General features: G+C 43.7%; 1 protein-coding gene across 2 annotated transcripts in view; it reads left to right on the top strand.

The window, feature by feature from the left end:
- Nucleotides 1-242: 242 nt before the first annotated feature.
- Nucleotides 243-15,424, top strand: part of LOC105255272 (B-cell lymphoma/leukemia 11A) — a 48,437-nt gene continuing 33,255 nt past the window's right edge. Inside the window, exon 1 of one of the 2 annotated variants that reach the window (XM_025408392.1) lies at nucleotides 243-310. In XM_025408392.1, the coding sequence (XP_025264177.1) occupies nucleotides 268-310 (43 nt within the window). In that variant the 5' untranslated portion in view covers nucleotides 243-267. Of the gene's footprint in view, nucleotides 311-11,115; nucleotides 12,290-15,424 lie in introns of those variants that run through there. The other variant, XM_011264447.3, reaches the window with a different exon arrangement.

Here is a 15,424-nt window from a genome sequence, read left to right as displayed (position 1 = left end):
CCCTCTCCTCTCCCCTCGCTATTCCAGCTCTTTTTTTTCACGGATTGCTTTTTATATACCTCCTCCCTTTTTTCAGGGCCCTAGGATTTTTTTCTTACCCCTTGGCTGGCCATCTGCCACTACGGAAGGGGCGGCCAAGATGCACAGGACCTGCGGGGAGGGGTTGAGGCCAGAGAAGACGAAGAAGGATGCGTACAGTGAGACGGCAGACGAGAGATGATCTATCCAACGTGAAACGGAGGATGCACCTGGGAGGGAAGAGGACGGATGGACGAACAGAGAGAAAATCGAGGGAGCCCATCATCCGGGGGTAATGGCTTAAGGCCCAGTTTAAGATCTCAGCTAGTAGCTCTATAGCTCTGTGGGACGAGATTCACATCCACGAGAATCGATTCGATGATGCTGACGCGGCCTGCGGCTAAAAAGTGGTCCAGAGGGCATGATTATCCCGAAGAAGAATGGGACGGTCAATGCGCGTAAATCGTATTCAATTAAAAAAGTGTTGATCATAACACGATTTAAATTACAAAAACTGACGCAAGTAAAGGGGAATCTCTATGCTTTATAGTCTTAATCAAATTATATCCAATTCTAGATTAATAAACCAGCGCTTTTCGAAACACCGATGTGGAACACAAAGAGAAAGGAAACTCTTTTTTTTTCGATCGCAGCGAAATGTACGTGTTGATAAATCGTTATTTACTACGATATTTGATTGCTCGACGTAATCGTCGGTTCTCCTAAAACCGACGACGCCCTTGCGATATTTATATCCGATCGGAAAAAAAAAAAGAAAAAAGAAACTGGCAATTCATCGGCGAAGCACCTTTCTCTTACGATCCGGCGCCGTTATCCCGAAATAGAGACCTTTTTTAAGCGCCAACTGCGGTCCGTTCTCACGAGCGGGAAGGCGCGACCGTGCACTTTCCCGAAATTTTTCAGCTCGCCCAGCACGGAGACCGATATCGCACCGTCGTCGTCGTCTCCTCCTCGGCGCATGTGGACTCGGGCTAACAACCTAGCAGTATTTCAGTTTTTTTACTCGGAGAAAATGGTTTTTTTTTTTACATCTTCCGCCGCCGAGAGGAATCCCGTGCCATTCGGGGTACCGTAAGGGTCGTTCCCCCTCTCCCCCGTCCCGCTGTTTTTCTCTCCGTCCACAAGGTGTTTCCGTTCTGATGCGGTTCCGGCGGAGCGCCCTGGACCCCCCTTTCCCCCCTCGTCGTCTTCGACGGGCCCCTAGGAGAGGCGAGAGAAAAAAAGCACCCTCGGTGGCGGGCTTCTACCACCCCATTCGGTGCCGCATTCGCGCACATCGTGCGTCGCGAAGCGGGAGAAACACGTCGCACCTAGATGCGCCGCATGTAGGTACGTTATTTTCCCTCCCCCCGTCCTTCCCGGGGGGGAGAGAGAGGCGCGCGGGACGTTTTTTTCCGAGGCCGGGCCGTGCGAAAGTGGCACGGTGAGAATTTTTTTATGCAAAAATGGACATGGGAAATACACGGGAGCGCCCGGATCTGAATCGGTCGGACATTGATAGAAAAGCTATCGGCAGAAACTTTATTTTTTTTATTAATGCATGTATCAGCATTTCTTTCATGTGCCTCTTGGTTCATTCAGATATTTTCATTATAATTTTTATCGTAATAATTTTTATTCAAGACACTTTGCTTTTCTGTTCGTATCTAAAAACAACGCAAGATGATATGATATATATTGATAATGAACGGCTATTGAACATCTCATTTCATTGCTTAATTTATCATAAAATCTTACAAAATCGTATTAAAATAGATATATATATTACATTTAAAAAACAAAGCTCATGGACAATAGTTAGAAAAGATAATTTTCATTTAAATCACACATACATTATGTGAAAACAAAATACAACAAAATAATTTTTTTAAAAATAACTGAGTGTGTACATTTAAACTAAAAGCAGTGCACATAAATTTATAAAATAGAATTTCTAATTTTTTGGAATACTATGAATTATAGCGATAATCGATAATATATAAATAAATAAATCAAAATTTTATATTAAATTATTTCACGAAATTACTTTTAACCGGAAGCGATTAAAGATTTTCTCAACTAAAATTTTCTCTCTCTCTCTCTTTCATTCACTTATTCATTATATCAGGTACAGATATCGTTCCAAGTCTTTGTGTATAAATAATTGCATAAGACACGAGACGTGAAATAGAGCTTAGATTAAATAGAATTCTGTCTCGTTTTATCAGGCCACATTGATAGACAGCAATTGCATGGATCTTATTAATTCCGAAGAAACTAGACTGGGGGTTCACTTCCAGAATGTAGCTTGACCCACTTTATCGTCTGTGGTGACGGAAATCAGATTACACTGCAAGTTAAATTAAAATTTTGAAATCAGCGTTTTGCAGATAATTATAAATGATCTTGCGAATGATAACAACGCGAAAATTCAACGACTGAACGCGTAATGCTAATTGAGATTGATAAATCAAAATTTGCATTATCAAATCTGTATCAAAGATGAAGGTAAATTTATCATCTATTTTTTAAATTAATTTTCCTTTTAAAATTCCAAGTGATTTATGCATAATTTTTAAAAATTTTAAGAAATTAAATTTTTTATAACTAAATAAAGTTGTATGTTTAATTGAATAATTGATACAAGTTTTATATAAATTCTTAATAATTTTATTTAGCGCTATTATTATTTTTCATATGTATCTGTTTAGCTACATCCGTCCTGACGTCTTTTGGCTCGGAATAATAAATAGGTTGTGCTCTTTTCGTGACTTTTCTTTCCTTCTCCCTCCGATTTCGTTGTTTCCCGCTGTTCTGATTTAGTGCACCGTTAAATCATCGATGGCGACCGCTACGTCCTCAGACGCGGAAAAGTGTCCCGTGAGATTTGCGGGAATGCGAAATTCTGCGCGACGTTAATCATTCGCGAAAAATCGGACGGGCACCATTGATGTGCAATGCATCCAATACATATTCGATTCGAAAGTTCCTCGCCAAACGGACTCTTTGCCAGAGAAAACAAAAAACCTCGAGGAAATATTGCGCGGTTTTTCGACCCAAGAATTTGGAAATTCGTACAATATTAATCCTCCCTCATAAATGCTCCGAAATTACTTCAATTTATTATCATTAATTATTTATTAATTAGTGCAATTCTCAATTCTTCATTTTCGAGAAAAATATAATATTGATGCATATTTTCGTGATTAATAAAACAAAACAGATTTTATAAAACGAATTTAATCTACGTTTTATATTTTTTTAGATATTCTGAAAAATACGATTATACAGTGTGTGTTATTTGGAAAGCATACTTTCATCGTCGTTCAAATAATATTATATTTATGCATTTTCAAAAATAACATCATAAAAAAAACCTCAATTACATATCAAGATTTTCAGTGGTTGGCCGGTTCGATGACCTCCGAAACTCGCGCGAGTTTCCGGCGGCGCCGTTGACGATTGTCAAAAATTTGCTTGGCGGCTAGTCCGGGGATATCCGGTTACGAGAGGGCCCTTCCAGAAATATCTCGCGGCCACGAGAGAGAAACGATAAAACGATGCGTGAAGACGCAGGGTGGCCGATTTCCCGTGCGTGTCGATGGATGGGACTTTCCGGGAAAAATCCGGGCCAACCCTTGCGAAGATCCAAAACTTCTAAACACCCTTGGCAAGGGGTCCGTCCTCCGGTTATATTTGGTAACTGTCTCTTCCCGAGCACGCACATGCCGCAGTGGCGTAGCCACGAACGGATGGACCGCGTGGTCATTTGCCTCTTTTCGAAGCTCTCGGTTGTCGAGAGAACAAAGAGGATGCGTTTAAATCTTGGATAGACGAGTTGGAATTTGCACATTTTATTTTTTTTTAATTCTGCCTTTGATTGCATTTCTTTTTCCCCTTCCAGTATTTTTTTTTTAATTTCAACGCCATTTTTCGACAGTGTGTCATTTAAAATTACACCAGAGTGAATCATTAGAGACTCATGTATCCAAGACCTGTGTAAAATAAATATTGTATGAATTTAATAAAAAAATTCTGAAAGGGGCGGCCTGGATGCTTTTAAATAATAAAATGACAATTTTATGCAATAAAAAAAAAATCCTTCTTCAAGATTGCGCTGAAATGGACAACAGTTTATTCTGAACTTTGTCAAGAATTTTCAAAAATATCGATATGTGCCAGAGTGACCCATTGACCGTCTCTAGTCACCGATAGGACCACGCGGTCGCTTTAGGGACTATTTTGCTTTCATCTGCGGACCTCCTCGTTCCACTCTCGCGGTGGCGTCGAGGGAGATGGACGAAGGGGGGTGCGGGAAACGGGGAGAAGGCGATAAACTCCCACGAAGAACTGGACGTGGGCAACGAGAGCGCGGCCGAAACCATCGGACCTCCTTCTCGTCACCGTCTTGGTCGTCGTCGTCGTCGTCGTCGTCGTCGTCGTCGCCGTCGTCGTGGTCGTCGGTGCGAGGCACATGTGCACGTCGCCGAGTCGCCAGACAGATCTTTTTTGTCCCGAAGTAAAAATAATCTTTAAAACCCCGAACAGGATGCGTTGTTAGGGCAGAGATCGCCGGGAGAGGGGGAGAGGGATGGCGCGCGGGCATCGTCACCAAGATGGTCCACGCAGCCACGGTTTTTTCACCCTTTGGACGGCTCGTCTCCCTGTAACGGGTGTCCGAAATTAACGTCCTGCGACACGGAGGTCCCCTCTCTCTCTCTCTCTGCCAGCTCTGCTAGTTTCAAAGTACGCATTTGACCGCATCTGTCGCTGAAACGAGGCTTGGGTTGGTCGATCGCCGGGAGAGAGCTTCGAGAGCAAAGTGCTCTTTCGATGAAAAAATTATTAGACGCGGGAACGAGTCTTCAAGCGTGTTTGGTATCGCGGGAAATATTTATCGTGTGCGATTCAAGGCTGAAATTGGAGCGATATTACGCGCGCGCGGCAAAGAATCAGCTGAGAAGCCGGTGACATCTCGCAACTGCGACCCATTGTGCTATCGCAGATCGCCCGGTGGTCCTATCGGCGACACACTTCGCCGGGCGCGTGACGAGTACCTACATTATCGCGGCCTGTTGGTATTGTTTGACTTAACTACGAACGCATCGATGTGCGGGGAACATGTATCCTCGCATAACAAACGCCGAGCCATAGTAGCTGTGGCATCAGAAAGAAAAAAAAAACGCAAAAGATTCCTGCGAAATTGAAGAGAAGAGAATTAAAGGCTCAATCCACTTTAACAGTATGAAAAATTGATTTTTCAGGGATTTTTAATAAATAATACATGTCAGTATTTAAAAAAAAAAAAACTCGGCCTAGTTTTATATTCTGTAAAATATCTTTGAGATATCGAACCTAATTTCTCTCATTAGAAGAAAATGGAAAGAAGTAATATCATTTTGAAATTAGAATTCTTCTGAAATTTGTTATTTCTTGAAAATTAATAAAATATTAAATATTAATTTTTTAAAATTCTTCTCTCTTTCTTTCTCTCTCTTTTAGATTCAATATCTTAAAAATGTTTTACACAGTCACACAGTTGTTTTTGACTACGCTTTGCGCAAGATTAGTATTGAACAAAAAATACTAAATATTCAAAACTTATAAATACTGACATATTGTATAAAAATCAATAAACACATATGTAAATGCTAAAAGATCATTCTAATACACTTTCTAATTTCCAATACTCTTCAGAAAAGTTTCTAAAAATTATACTTCTGGAATAGACTGAAATTTTTCTTAAAAGAAATCGGAAAAAGATTTGTCCTATAAAACAGAAATTATCTCGTCATCTCTTTAAAATCAGAAAAACACTTTTAAAATTCACAGGTAGGAGAAACGGGATAATCGAGAGCCAAGTTGATTCTTTTTCTTTCGATTTAATAATTGCTTAAAGTCGTGTTTTTTGGACCATCATCAGCAGACGTGAAACAACACATTTTCTCTATTTAAGAATCTTTAATATCAGAAGCAGAATCTGTTTTTAATTTCAAAATTTCCCATACGCTCGGGATTTACATAATTAATTGAAAATATGATTTAATATATTTAACCATCACATCTAATAATATATAATTATCCATTCGGTGAAAGATATCGCAAAATAATATCGCAAAATAATATCGCAAAATTTCCTCGTTTAACATGTCTCTCGAGGCAAACAGGGAGAGACTGAAAATTTCAGAGCCACCATCGAGAAAATTAGGATCTCGTACTCTGCCGGAAGTGGACCCTGCGTCAACCTCCCCTCCCCCGTCACCTAGTTTCTCGCGGGTCGCGGAAGGAGCGAGCTGGTGCTCCGTCCACGCGAGGAAGAGGAGAATCGCAGAAACACGCACGGGACACACGGGGAGCGCGGAAAAAATGCTATGAACTTGCGGTCGTCCGGAATACAGTGGGCTCCCGCGGTAATGAATGTGGGAGTTTCACACGGGTCAACGGATCGCTGCCTTTTCTAGGGATACGCGCAAGGTGCACTCTCTTGCGGTGCATTCTCTCTTTCTCTCTTTCTCTCTCGCTCCTCTGCCAGCCGAGTCAAAGCGTGTATCCTAGCGTGTTTACCCATAATAAACCGCTTGATAACTTATGCATTCCGAGCGGACGAGATATTATCTATCTAACGCTGCCGTAAATAAGATGTACGCAAACTGGATGCGTATAAATTCGTCGGTCCTCTCGACGATGATGCCCGCGAAAGGAACTTTCCTCTGGATTCGTTTGTTCAACCGAGTAAATTGGCGCACGTAATTGTTAGTTCTGGAAACGCATTTAATTAATCTAAGAAGATTCAATCGAGATCGAGTTATTTTTGGAAATTATTTGAGGTACGATCGAATCGAAATTTATGGGTCTTATCGGAGAGACCGGCTGATTTTTACGCAAGGAAAATGAATTAACCTTCGATTGCAAAATACCACGAGTTTAAATTCGCGACGCCGACGTCGCGTGCCGTGCACCCATTGCCCTTTACCCGTGAAAACATTCGCTACTTTCCGCGCCACGTACGTCCGATAATCGTGGTAATCGTATCCCGTTCCCCCGAGATTAATATCGATTAGGCGCGCAGTCGTGATGCCGCATCGGTCATGCTGTTCAACAAACGGAAAGCCGCCGAAAAATTTAGCATCGTGTTTTCGAACTCGAAAGAGTTCTCCGACCTCTCTTTTCCAGCTTAAAAATGATTGCGAAAATATATCTCGCCAAATTATTCGGGTAAAATTAAAGCTGAGCGAGTTAATTTTGTCTTTTGAGGTTTGAAATTATCATTGGTATTCTTATATTCGTTTGCTTTTATTAACTTTTATATTTTAGAGTCGACAGTAATTTATTTTATATTTTAGAGGTGTAAATAGAAAAAAAAAAAATACGAATATTGCAAAAGAAATCAATAAGCCACAATTTCTTTCAAAATTTTGTTTTTTTTCAGATATTTAACATCTTTATATTTTTATTATATATTTTGATTATTGCAAGTTGACTTTCTATTATTTTTAACTTTTTAGATGATGGATTTAAACTAATCATTACTATTTTAAATATAAATCGCATTGATAATGATGGCATTCAATTGATTAGATATGTAATCATTATTTTTATGTCATATTTTAGTTACTTTTACATTATTATTATTTATTTTAATATAATAAAAGAGGGAAAATTTTTATATTTTTAATTTATTTTTCTCAAAAGTAATTTTAATGAATTAATAAGATTTTTGCCATTAAAATAATGCCAAAACATTACTTGGATAATTTTCAGTTAGACGCATAATTTACTTAGATAACAAACTTTATTTTAATTACATAGCAAAATTTTTTTGTTATGTATTTGAAAATTATTCGAATTATGTTTGATGTGATTTACTGGAAAAGTGTCATTAGTTCATTAAAATTACTTTGAAAGAAGATAAATTAAAAATACAAGAACTTTTAGTTTTTTAAATATATTAACAAGAAAAGGTTTGAAGAAAATAATATTATATTAAAAAATAATGGAAACAGAAGACCAAATGCCTTCTGCAACATTTGTTTTCTATTAGAAAAAAATTTTTTTACATCTCTAATCTTACATATATATTTATCTCTCTCTTTCTCTGTTTTTCTCTAACTTTCTCTGCTCTAATATTTTACAATTGTATTTATCGACAAATTATCAAGACAGATTTTAATGAATAAATATAAAATTGATAAAGTTAATCAAAAATGAGATGGAAGCGTTCCTCGTGAAAGCCTCTCTGGAATCTTTCTCATTCAAATTCCAGATTGGCCGGACGGGATACCACGAAACACTGTCCAGGAGCCCGAAAACACTCTACGGGGAGGAGATAATTTTTTGGGGTTGTTAAAAGTCTTGACTTCAGAGACGCCTGAGGAACGAGCCGAGGACAGGACAAGCATCTGGGGCCTGGGAAGCATTTTCGGCGCCCATCTCTTCCCCCTTCCTCCCCCTCGCCCCCTCGGTCCCTCGTCCCCGGTGCTCGACTCGAGGAAAGAGGCCGCCTCCGCCCGCTGGAAAATTAAAGGGCGCACCGTATCGCGCGGTCCGTCACTGCAGACCGAAGATGAGAAAGCGACGTCGCTCGTATATGTGTGTATGCACGTAATACGTAAGATATATATACGGATGCGTACGGAACGAGCAGTGCCACGTTTCCTTTGAAACTTTGAACTTCCTATCGCGACCACCGCGGCTCTTTGTGGAGACGGATGAACGTCTCCCGGATCCAGGATAATACGAGTCGCGTCTCTTTCCATTCCCCTCCGCCCTCTCTCTACCTCCCTCTTTCTATTTCTCCTCCGCTAGCCTAGTCGCAGGATCGAGATCCTCCGGCGAATAATCCCGGAACGTGGAAAGATCCGCGTCGCGGATATCGATCCCACAAGTAGAATGAGGAGTTTTAGTCGCGGAATAATTAATGTGAGAGAACAGGTACTCCTGTGTGCTCCTCCGCTTTCTCTGTGACTCGACGTGCTACGTGTTTACGGCGAGTTTCCAGCAACGACGAGCCTGCATCGCTCTACGATCGGTCCCTGAATCTGCCTGCGACTTTTATATTTTGCGTCTTTCCTTTTTAAATGGAGGACTAATTTCGAGAAATTAATTAATTCGTGCCCGGCGTTTAAATTGATTTTCCAGATCGTCTTCAACTCGAAACTCCCTCAACGAATGCCAAGTATTAAAAATATGTCCTCTCGTGATACACATTATTATAATTTGCGTTTAAATTTTCTAATCGAGGAAGCTAGGAATATAAATTGTATCCAGCCCCCCATCTGTCTGTTTATCTTCCCTTGACAGGTAATAGGGATACAATCAGTTTAACAGTTTCCGAAAAGTACTTGGTAAAAGTAACTTGAAACAATTTGTCACGCGCGCGACGGAATTCTGCTACAGAAACTCATCGCCGCTATAACGAGTGCGGCAACGATCAGCAACGAAAACTTGGCACCACGCCAAGCAACATTAATACGTTCGGGAATTACCGCGGTAACTTAAACGCTCGGTCAGCATTAATCGCGTCGACACCGCGAAGGTTGTCTGCGCTTTGTCTTGGATTTCTTAAAAACTTTGTCATTCGCGAATCGGAAATTTAAAAAAAAATCCGAAGCGATACATGCGTGCCATGCAATTTTATAAGATTTAAATCCCCTCAAACAAAATTTAAAAATTTATTTACAAAGATACCGAGAATAATAATTGAGTTTAAGGGAGTTCAAGTAAATTTTATAAGGATTTAAAGCCTTTAAAAAAATTTAGAGATTATTTAAAAAGAAACCGAGAATAATAATTGAGTTTAAGGGAGTTGAAGTAAATTTTATAAAAATTTAAAGTCCTTAAGAATTTAGAGATTATTTAAAAAGAAACCGAGAATAATAATTGAGTTTAAGGGAGTTGAAGTAAATTTTATAAGGATTTAAAGCCTTTAAAAAAATTTCGAGATTATTTAAAAAGAAACCGAGAATAATAATTGAATTTAAGATAGTTAAGTAGATTTTATAAGGATTTAAAGCTCTTAAAAAAATTTATACAGATTATTTAAAAAGGAACCGAGAATAATAATTGAGTTTAAGGGAGTTCAAGTAGATTTTAAAGATTTAAATCCTTTGAAAAAAAATTTAGAAATTATGTAAAAAGCAACCGAGAATAATAATTGAGTTTAAGAGAGTTCAAGTAGATTTTATAAGGATTTAAAGCCTTAAAAAAAATTTCGAGATTATTTAAAAAGAAACCGAGAATAATAATTGAATTTAAGATAGTTAAGTAGATTTTATAAGGATTTAAGGCTCTTAAAAAAATTTATACAGATTATTTAAAAAGGAACCGAGAATAATAATTGAGTTTAAGGGAGTTCAAGTAGATTTTAAAGATTTAAACCTTTTGAAAAAAATTTAAAAATCATGTAAAAGGAAACCGAAAACAATAATAGAGTTTAAGGGAGTAGATTACATCAAATATTGACCCTGTTATCGAACTCAAATTCTGAAAAACGTCGGCTTAGCAATTTTTTTCCTCGCACTTTCTTCCTCGCAGCCGCGAAACGAGTTTTCGCGCGCCGGATGCGGAACCGTTGCTCCTCCGCGGGTCCGTTGAAAAATCGTCGCGACCGCGTTCGCGCCGCGACACGACGCGAGGAAAGGGTTGCGTTTTGGAAAAAAAGCGCGTCTTTCCCTCTCCACTCGCCGCGCCGGAGATAACCGCGCGAGAGAAGGCGCCGGGGGTCTCTCCCTCTTCGCGGTTATCTCTCGCGCGCGAGACGAGGAGAGGAGGTGGAAGCGAGAGGAGCGGATCCGGCAGCCAGACGGCGGACGAGAGAAGAGAAAGACGAAGGTGCGGGCGTGTTTGCGCGACCTATAGCGACTGGAAGGGAGCGGGAGGGAGAGAGAAGAGCCTCGCTCGCCGGAGCGAGAGAGAGGGCGCGAAGGCGGGAGGGGATGACAGGGAAGACGGAGGGGCGCGCGAAGGGGAGGGAGGGAGCGAGAGACGGCGAGCGGAGGGAGAGAGAGGGAGAGCCTTTTCCCCCACCCCGGGGGGGAGGGGGTGAAAACTACCCCGAGAGCGCGTGGGGTGTCCGGCCTCGGCGGCGAGGCGAACCGAGCGCGTCCGAAGCCGAGCGCAGTGCCCGACGCACACCAGGTCCCGCACGGCACACGACCAGAGGCGCGCACAGTCCGGCACAGTCCACTCGGCGATACGACCCATGCTGGACCGTCGTCGTCGCTCCGGTCCACGCCGGCATCAGGCATCCAGCACCCGCGCCAAGGTGCCCGCACCAGGTGCTCATCGACGCAGCGTCAGGCCCGAGGACGCGGTGCCGCGGCTGCGGCGCGTCCACGTCACCGCGTCGGGAGCCCGATCGCGCCTGGTCCAGGAGCCGCGGGCCGGCGATCGAGAGTAGCGAAAGCAGGAGCGAGGAGAACGACGAAATACCCGCGGCGAAACACGCGCGAGCGCCTGCGGGACGCCTTCGGACTTGTTTATATTTACCTTTTTTTCCTCTTCTTTTCTTCTCCCGGCCTCGGGCCACCGTGTCGGCCAGGTCGGTCCGAAACGTGACGGAGTGGTGAGCGAGAAACAGAGTCGATCCCGACGACGAGAGTGAGACTGTGAACGCTGTTGGTCGCGCCGGGGAGAGTGCGGTCGAGGGTGACGAATTTCGACGTGGAAGAGGAAGAATCGCTCGCTGATCGGAGGTGCCAGCCGTCGTCCACGTCGGCCCGCACCTAGTGCGGCCGCATGTCGGTGGACACGGTGCAGTCGCGGAGGAGCGCGACCAACGGGGAACATGAGGCCCGACATTGACAGTTGACGAACAAGTGTAGGTCCAGGTGACGAGTGCGTCGGAGGAGAAGCAGGTCGAAGAAGCGCGCTCGCGCGCGCGCGGCTCGTGTCGGAGAAGGGCAGAGAGGACGGTGTTTCTCGTATCCCCGGGGGCAAAAAATCGGATGGACCCGTTCGCGGCGGGCGAAAACGCGCGGCGGAGGTGAGAGGGGGGAGGACGGAAGCGTGACGACGGCCAAGATCGGGTCCTTTGTCCTGGTGGCTGTCGCTGACAGCGACGCGCGCTCGTCGCTTCCTCCTTCCTCGTCTTCCTCGTCCCCGCGGAAGGCACTGGCGTCAACAATAACACTCGGCGACCATCGTCGTCTCCCTTTCTCACCCCAGGGCCTCTCGTTCTTCCTCGAGAAACAGTGAAACTCCACGCGACGAGAGTCGAAGATCGCAAACGCCACCATGAGGATCAAAATGCCCGCGGTCAGGATCGCGCAAGGTGAGTCACGACGGAGGGAAAAGCCGCGGGAATCGGTCGGCCCCGTCGGCCGACGCGACCGCAGGTGTTTACATGTCGACGTGTGCTCACGCACGCAATTTTTCGCGCAAAAAGCGACAACACGTGATCGGGTCACCATCGGTCACTCGGCGAACGTTTACTTTGTATGCTCGATTCGAGTGCGTCCGTTTTTCGAGCGACACGTGTAACGACCTGGGAGTCGCGATTGTTAAAGGACACGGTGGGTTATCCAGGTGTTTACGACGCGACGAAAATTATTTCGAATCGTAAAGCCTGTCTCTCGCCTACTTTGGGACGTTTCTTCAGCCCTTGGGCCGGGTATCGCGACGTTTTTTACCACCTATAATGGTGCGATTAGATTAGATTTGATAATGTATTGCCGCTCCTTTCTTTCTCCCTTTTTCTTTCCCTTTCTCTCTCTTTCTCTTTTTCGATGCGATCGCTTTCGAAGGCCAGATAATTTACTAATGTTTACGATAAGTAGAGTTTAATTGTATAACCGATAAATGTCTGTAAGAAGAACGAATGGTTTCTCAGCGACGTTAGTTAACTTTACTTTGCAATTGTTTGCCTCTCTCGATAATCGAAACTTAAAAGAGAGACGAGAAATCGGAAGAACCGGAGTCGTTGATCGAGTCACCTGTAATTGTAATACCTGTCGGAAAAGTACGGCATTTTTGGGACAGAAACGTGGCCAGACGAGCTTATCGTCGGGTTCTAATCGGGCGCAAATATGTAAGATATGAATATTCGTTCCACCTTGAAAATGTCCATCTTCGAAAAAACTCACATATTATACATGTTTAATCTTAAATTAATGTTTCCCTCCCGTTTGCAAAATTTTCGTATTTGCCGTCCTCGGTCAAATATATTACATTTATTATATCGGGCGAAAAAGTGAAAGAATCTTTAGCCTGATGCTTCATGCGCTGACATTTCTGAATATTTATGTTACATGTCAATATTATTATAAAAACAACGTTGATTAATTGTTCGCGAATCCAATCGATTTGTCGCCGCAGCTCGATTTCAAATTTTCCTCGGAATCAAAAGCAATCTCTCTCTCTCTCTCTCTCTTCCTTGTTAACCGCCGTCGACAAATCCGTGCCATTTGTAACGAGAAACTCTCATCGGCGGCCCGCAAATCCTTCCCCGGCGATCCGTGATCGGATCGTCGTAAATCGTTTTCAATCGAGTCACGCGAGTCCGGTGCGCTCCACTTTGATTCTAATCATTTTATACATCCACTCCGATTCCACTGACGTCGCGCGTCATCGGCCGAGAGGTCGGGCGAGAAAAAAAGGGGGAAAAGAGTCGAGAATCAAACTTGCGATTAATCCCCCGTCGCGCTTTCCCGAAAGAAAATAATCCGACGCGGTAGTCATAATGCAAGCCCTCCGCATCGAGCCGGTATTCCGGTCACGATCCGGTAATTAACTCGGCGAACTCGCGTCCCGATCAAGAGGGCAACCTGTCGATGAGGTAAAACGCGCGGTCGCGCCGCAAAAAAAATAAAAAAAGTGAAAAGGATCGGCGGTCGCGTGGCCGACGACGAGAAGGGAAGGTAAAAAAGCTACGAAAGACGGCGAGAAAGTTGAGCGAGAGAGAAAGAAGGACGGAATGGGGTACGGGGAGAAAGAGAAAGTGCGCGCGAGCGAGTGAATGAACCAGAAGGGAGAGAAAAAGAGAGAGAGAGAAGTCAAACGAGAGCGAAAGAGGGAAAAGAGGGATGGAAGGCCAACGTCTTCGGGTAACTCGTCGGCTGAATTTTTAATTAGTCCGCGACAGCCCCCACCAAGCGAGGAGCGGAGGCGGCGAAGGAGAAGAGAGGGCAAGAGAGAGAAAAAGAGAGAGAAAGAGAGAGAGAGAGAAGGCGGAGGGAAGGAGGAGGAGGAGGAGGCGGCGGGCGCGGGGCGAGGGTTAGGAAGGGCGGCATTGTCATGCGCGCGTTTTTCAGAGACTTTTCCACCCCCGCGGGAGACTGCTACCCCCCGTCGGCAGCCAGCCGCCCCCGCGACGCCCCCGCGAGGCACCCCCTCGTCCCCACGAAGCGGCGGCGGCGGCGACGACGGCGGCGGCGGCTCCGTTTTCTTAATTACAACTGCGATATTCTTTAGTTCGCGCGATGACGCCGCCGCGAAAAGATACCGGAATATTTCCCGGCCACCGATTATCCCCCTCGCGTCCCTCGATTACCTCTATCGGTTCGCTCGGCGATCGTAGGATCGATTCGGCGATGTCGATCCGGCCTGCGAGAGGGGGACCGATGATAACCCGCGACCGGAATCGATCGGTCGTGATTAGGAACGCGAAGATAGCATCGCTGATTTGCGAGTTTGCGTATCTACCACCTTGAGGAGGCGAAATCAATGAGAGACAGTGTCAGTGTCGGGAGATGTGCGTGTGTGTGTGCGTATGTGTGTCCCCCTGACACACAATCATGGTCGTTTTCGATGACGGATCTCTGGAAAGAAGATCTCCGAAATTGACTTTTCTTTCCTTCTCTCTCTCTCTCTCTCTCTTTTTCCCGTAGAAGCCTCTCCAAAAGACGACCTAACGAGAGCTTTCCTTCCGCAGTAATTAAAGTCATGTATCTCTCAAACGATTAATTGACAACTGACAACTCTGCTTCGCCGAATATCATCCTTCGTGTCAAGGTGAGTCCTTGTTAATGTTGAGCGACTCGTGATTCTTTGGAAGAGATCCGGGAAGAGATCGAGCGAAAAAAATTTGCCAAATGTCAAAGAATTCAAATTTCGCGATCTCGAGCTTTTCGGGCTCTTTAAATTCGTGTTTGCAAACTCGGAATTGTCGTTTACGAATCATTTAATCATCCGAGAATCGCGAATGTATTTTCCCAGAGTAGACGCCGACCGTCGCGAGCCGAATGTCCTGATCCTGATTTCTCAAAGTGGAAAGAAAGAGCACAATTTGCGCAAAGCCTGATATCTATAAATAAATCATTGATATTTAATATTGTAATATTCATTCTCCTCTTGCTATGATTTAAATGTCACGGAAAGGATCTTTTAATTTATTTATGTCAGATATTAATTGATTTCAGCTTTTAATTGTGATTTTAATCCAACGAAGGCTTCTGCTCGTGTTTTCGCT

The sequence above is a fragment of the Camponotus floridanus genome, unplaced genomic scaffold, assembly GCF_003227725.1.
Source record: "Camponotus floridanus strain SB8 unplaced genomic scaffold, Cflo_v7.5 scaffold208, whole genome shotgun sequence".
NCBI lineage: Eukaryota > Metazoa > Arthropoda > Insecta > Hymenoptera > Formicidae > Camponotus > Camponotus floridanus.
Note: the sequence above shows the minus strand (reverse complement) of the source record. Positions and strands in the feature narration are given on the sequence as shown.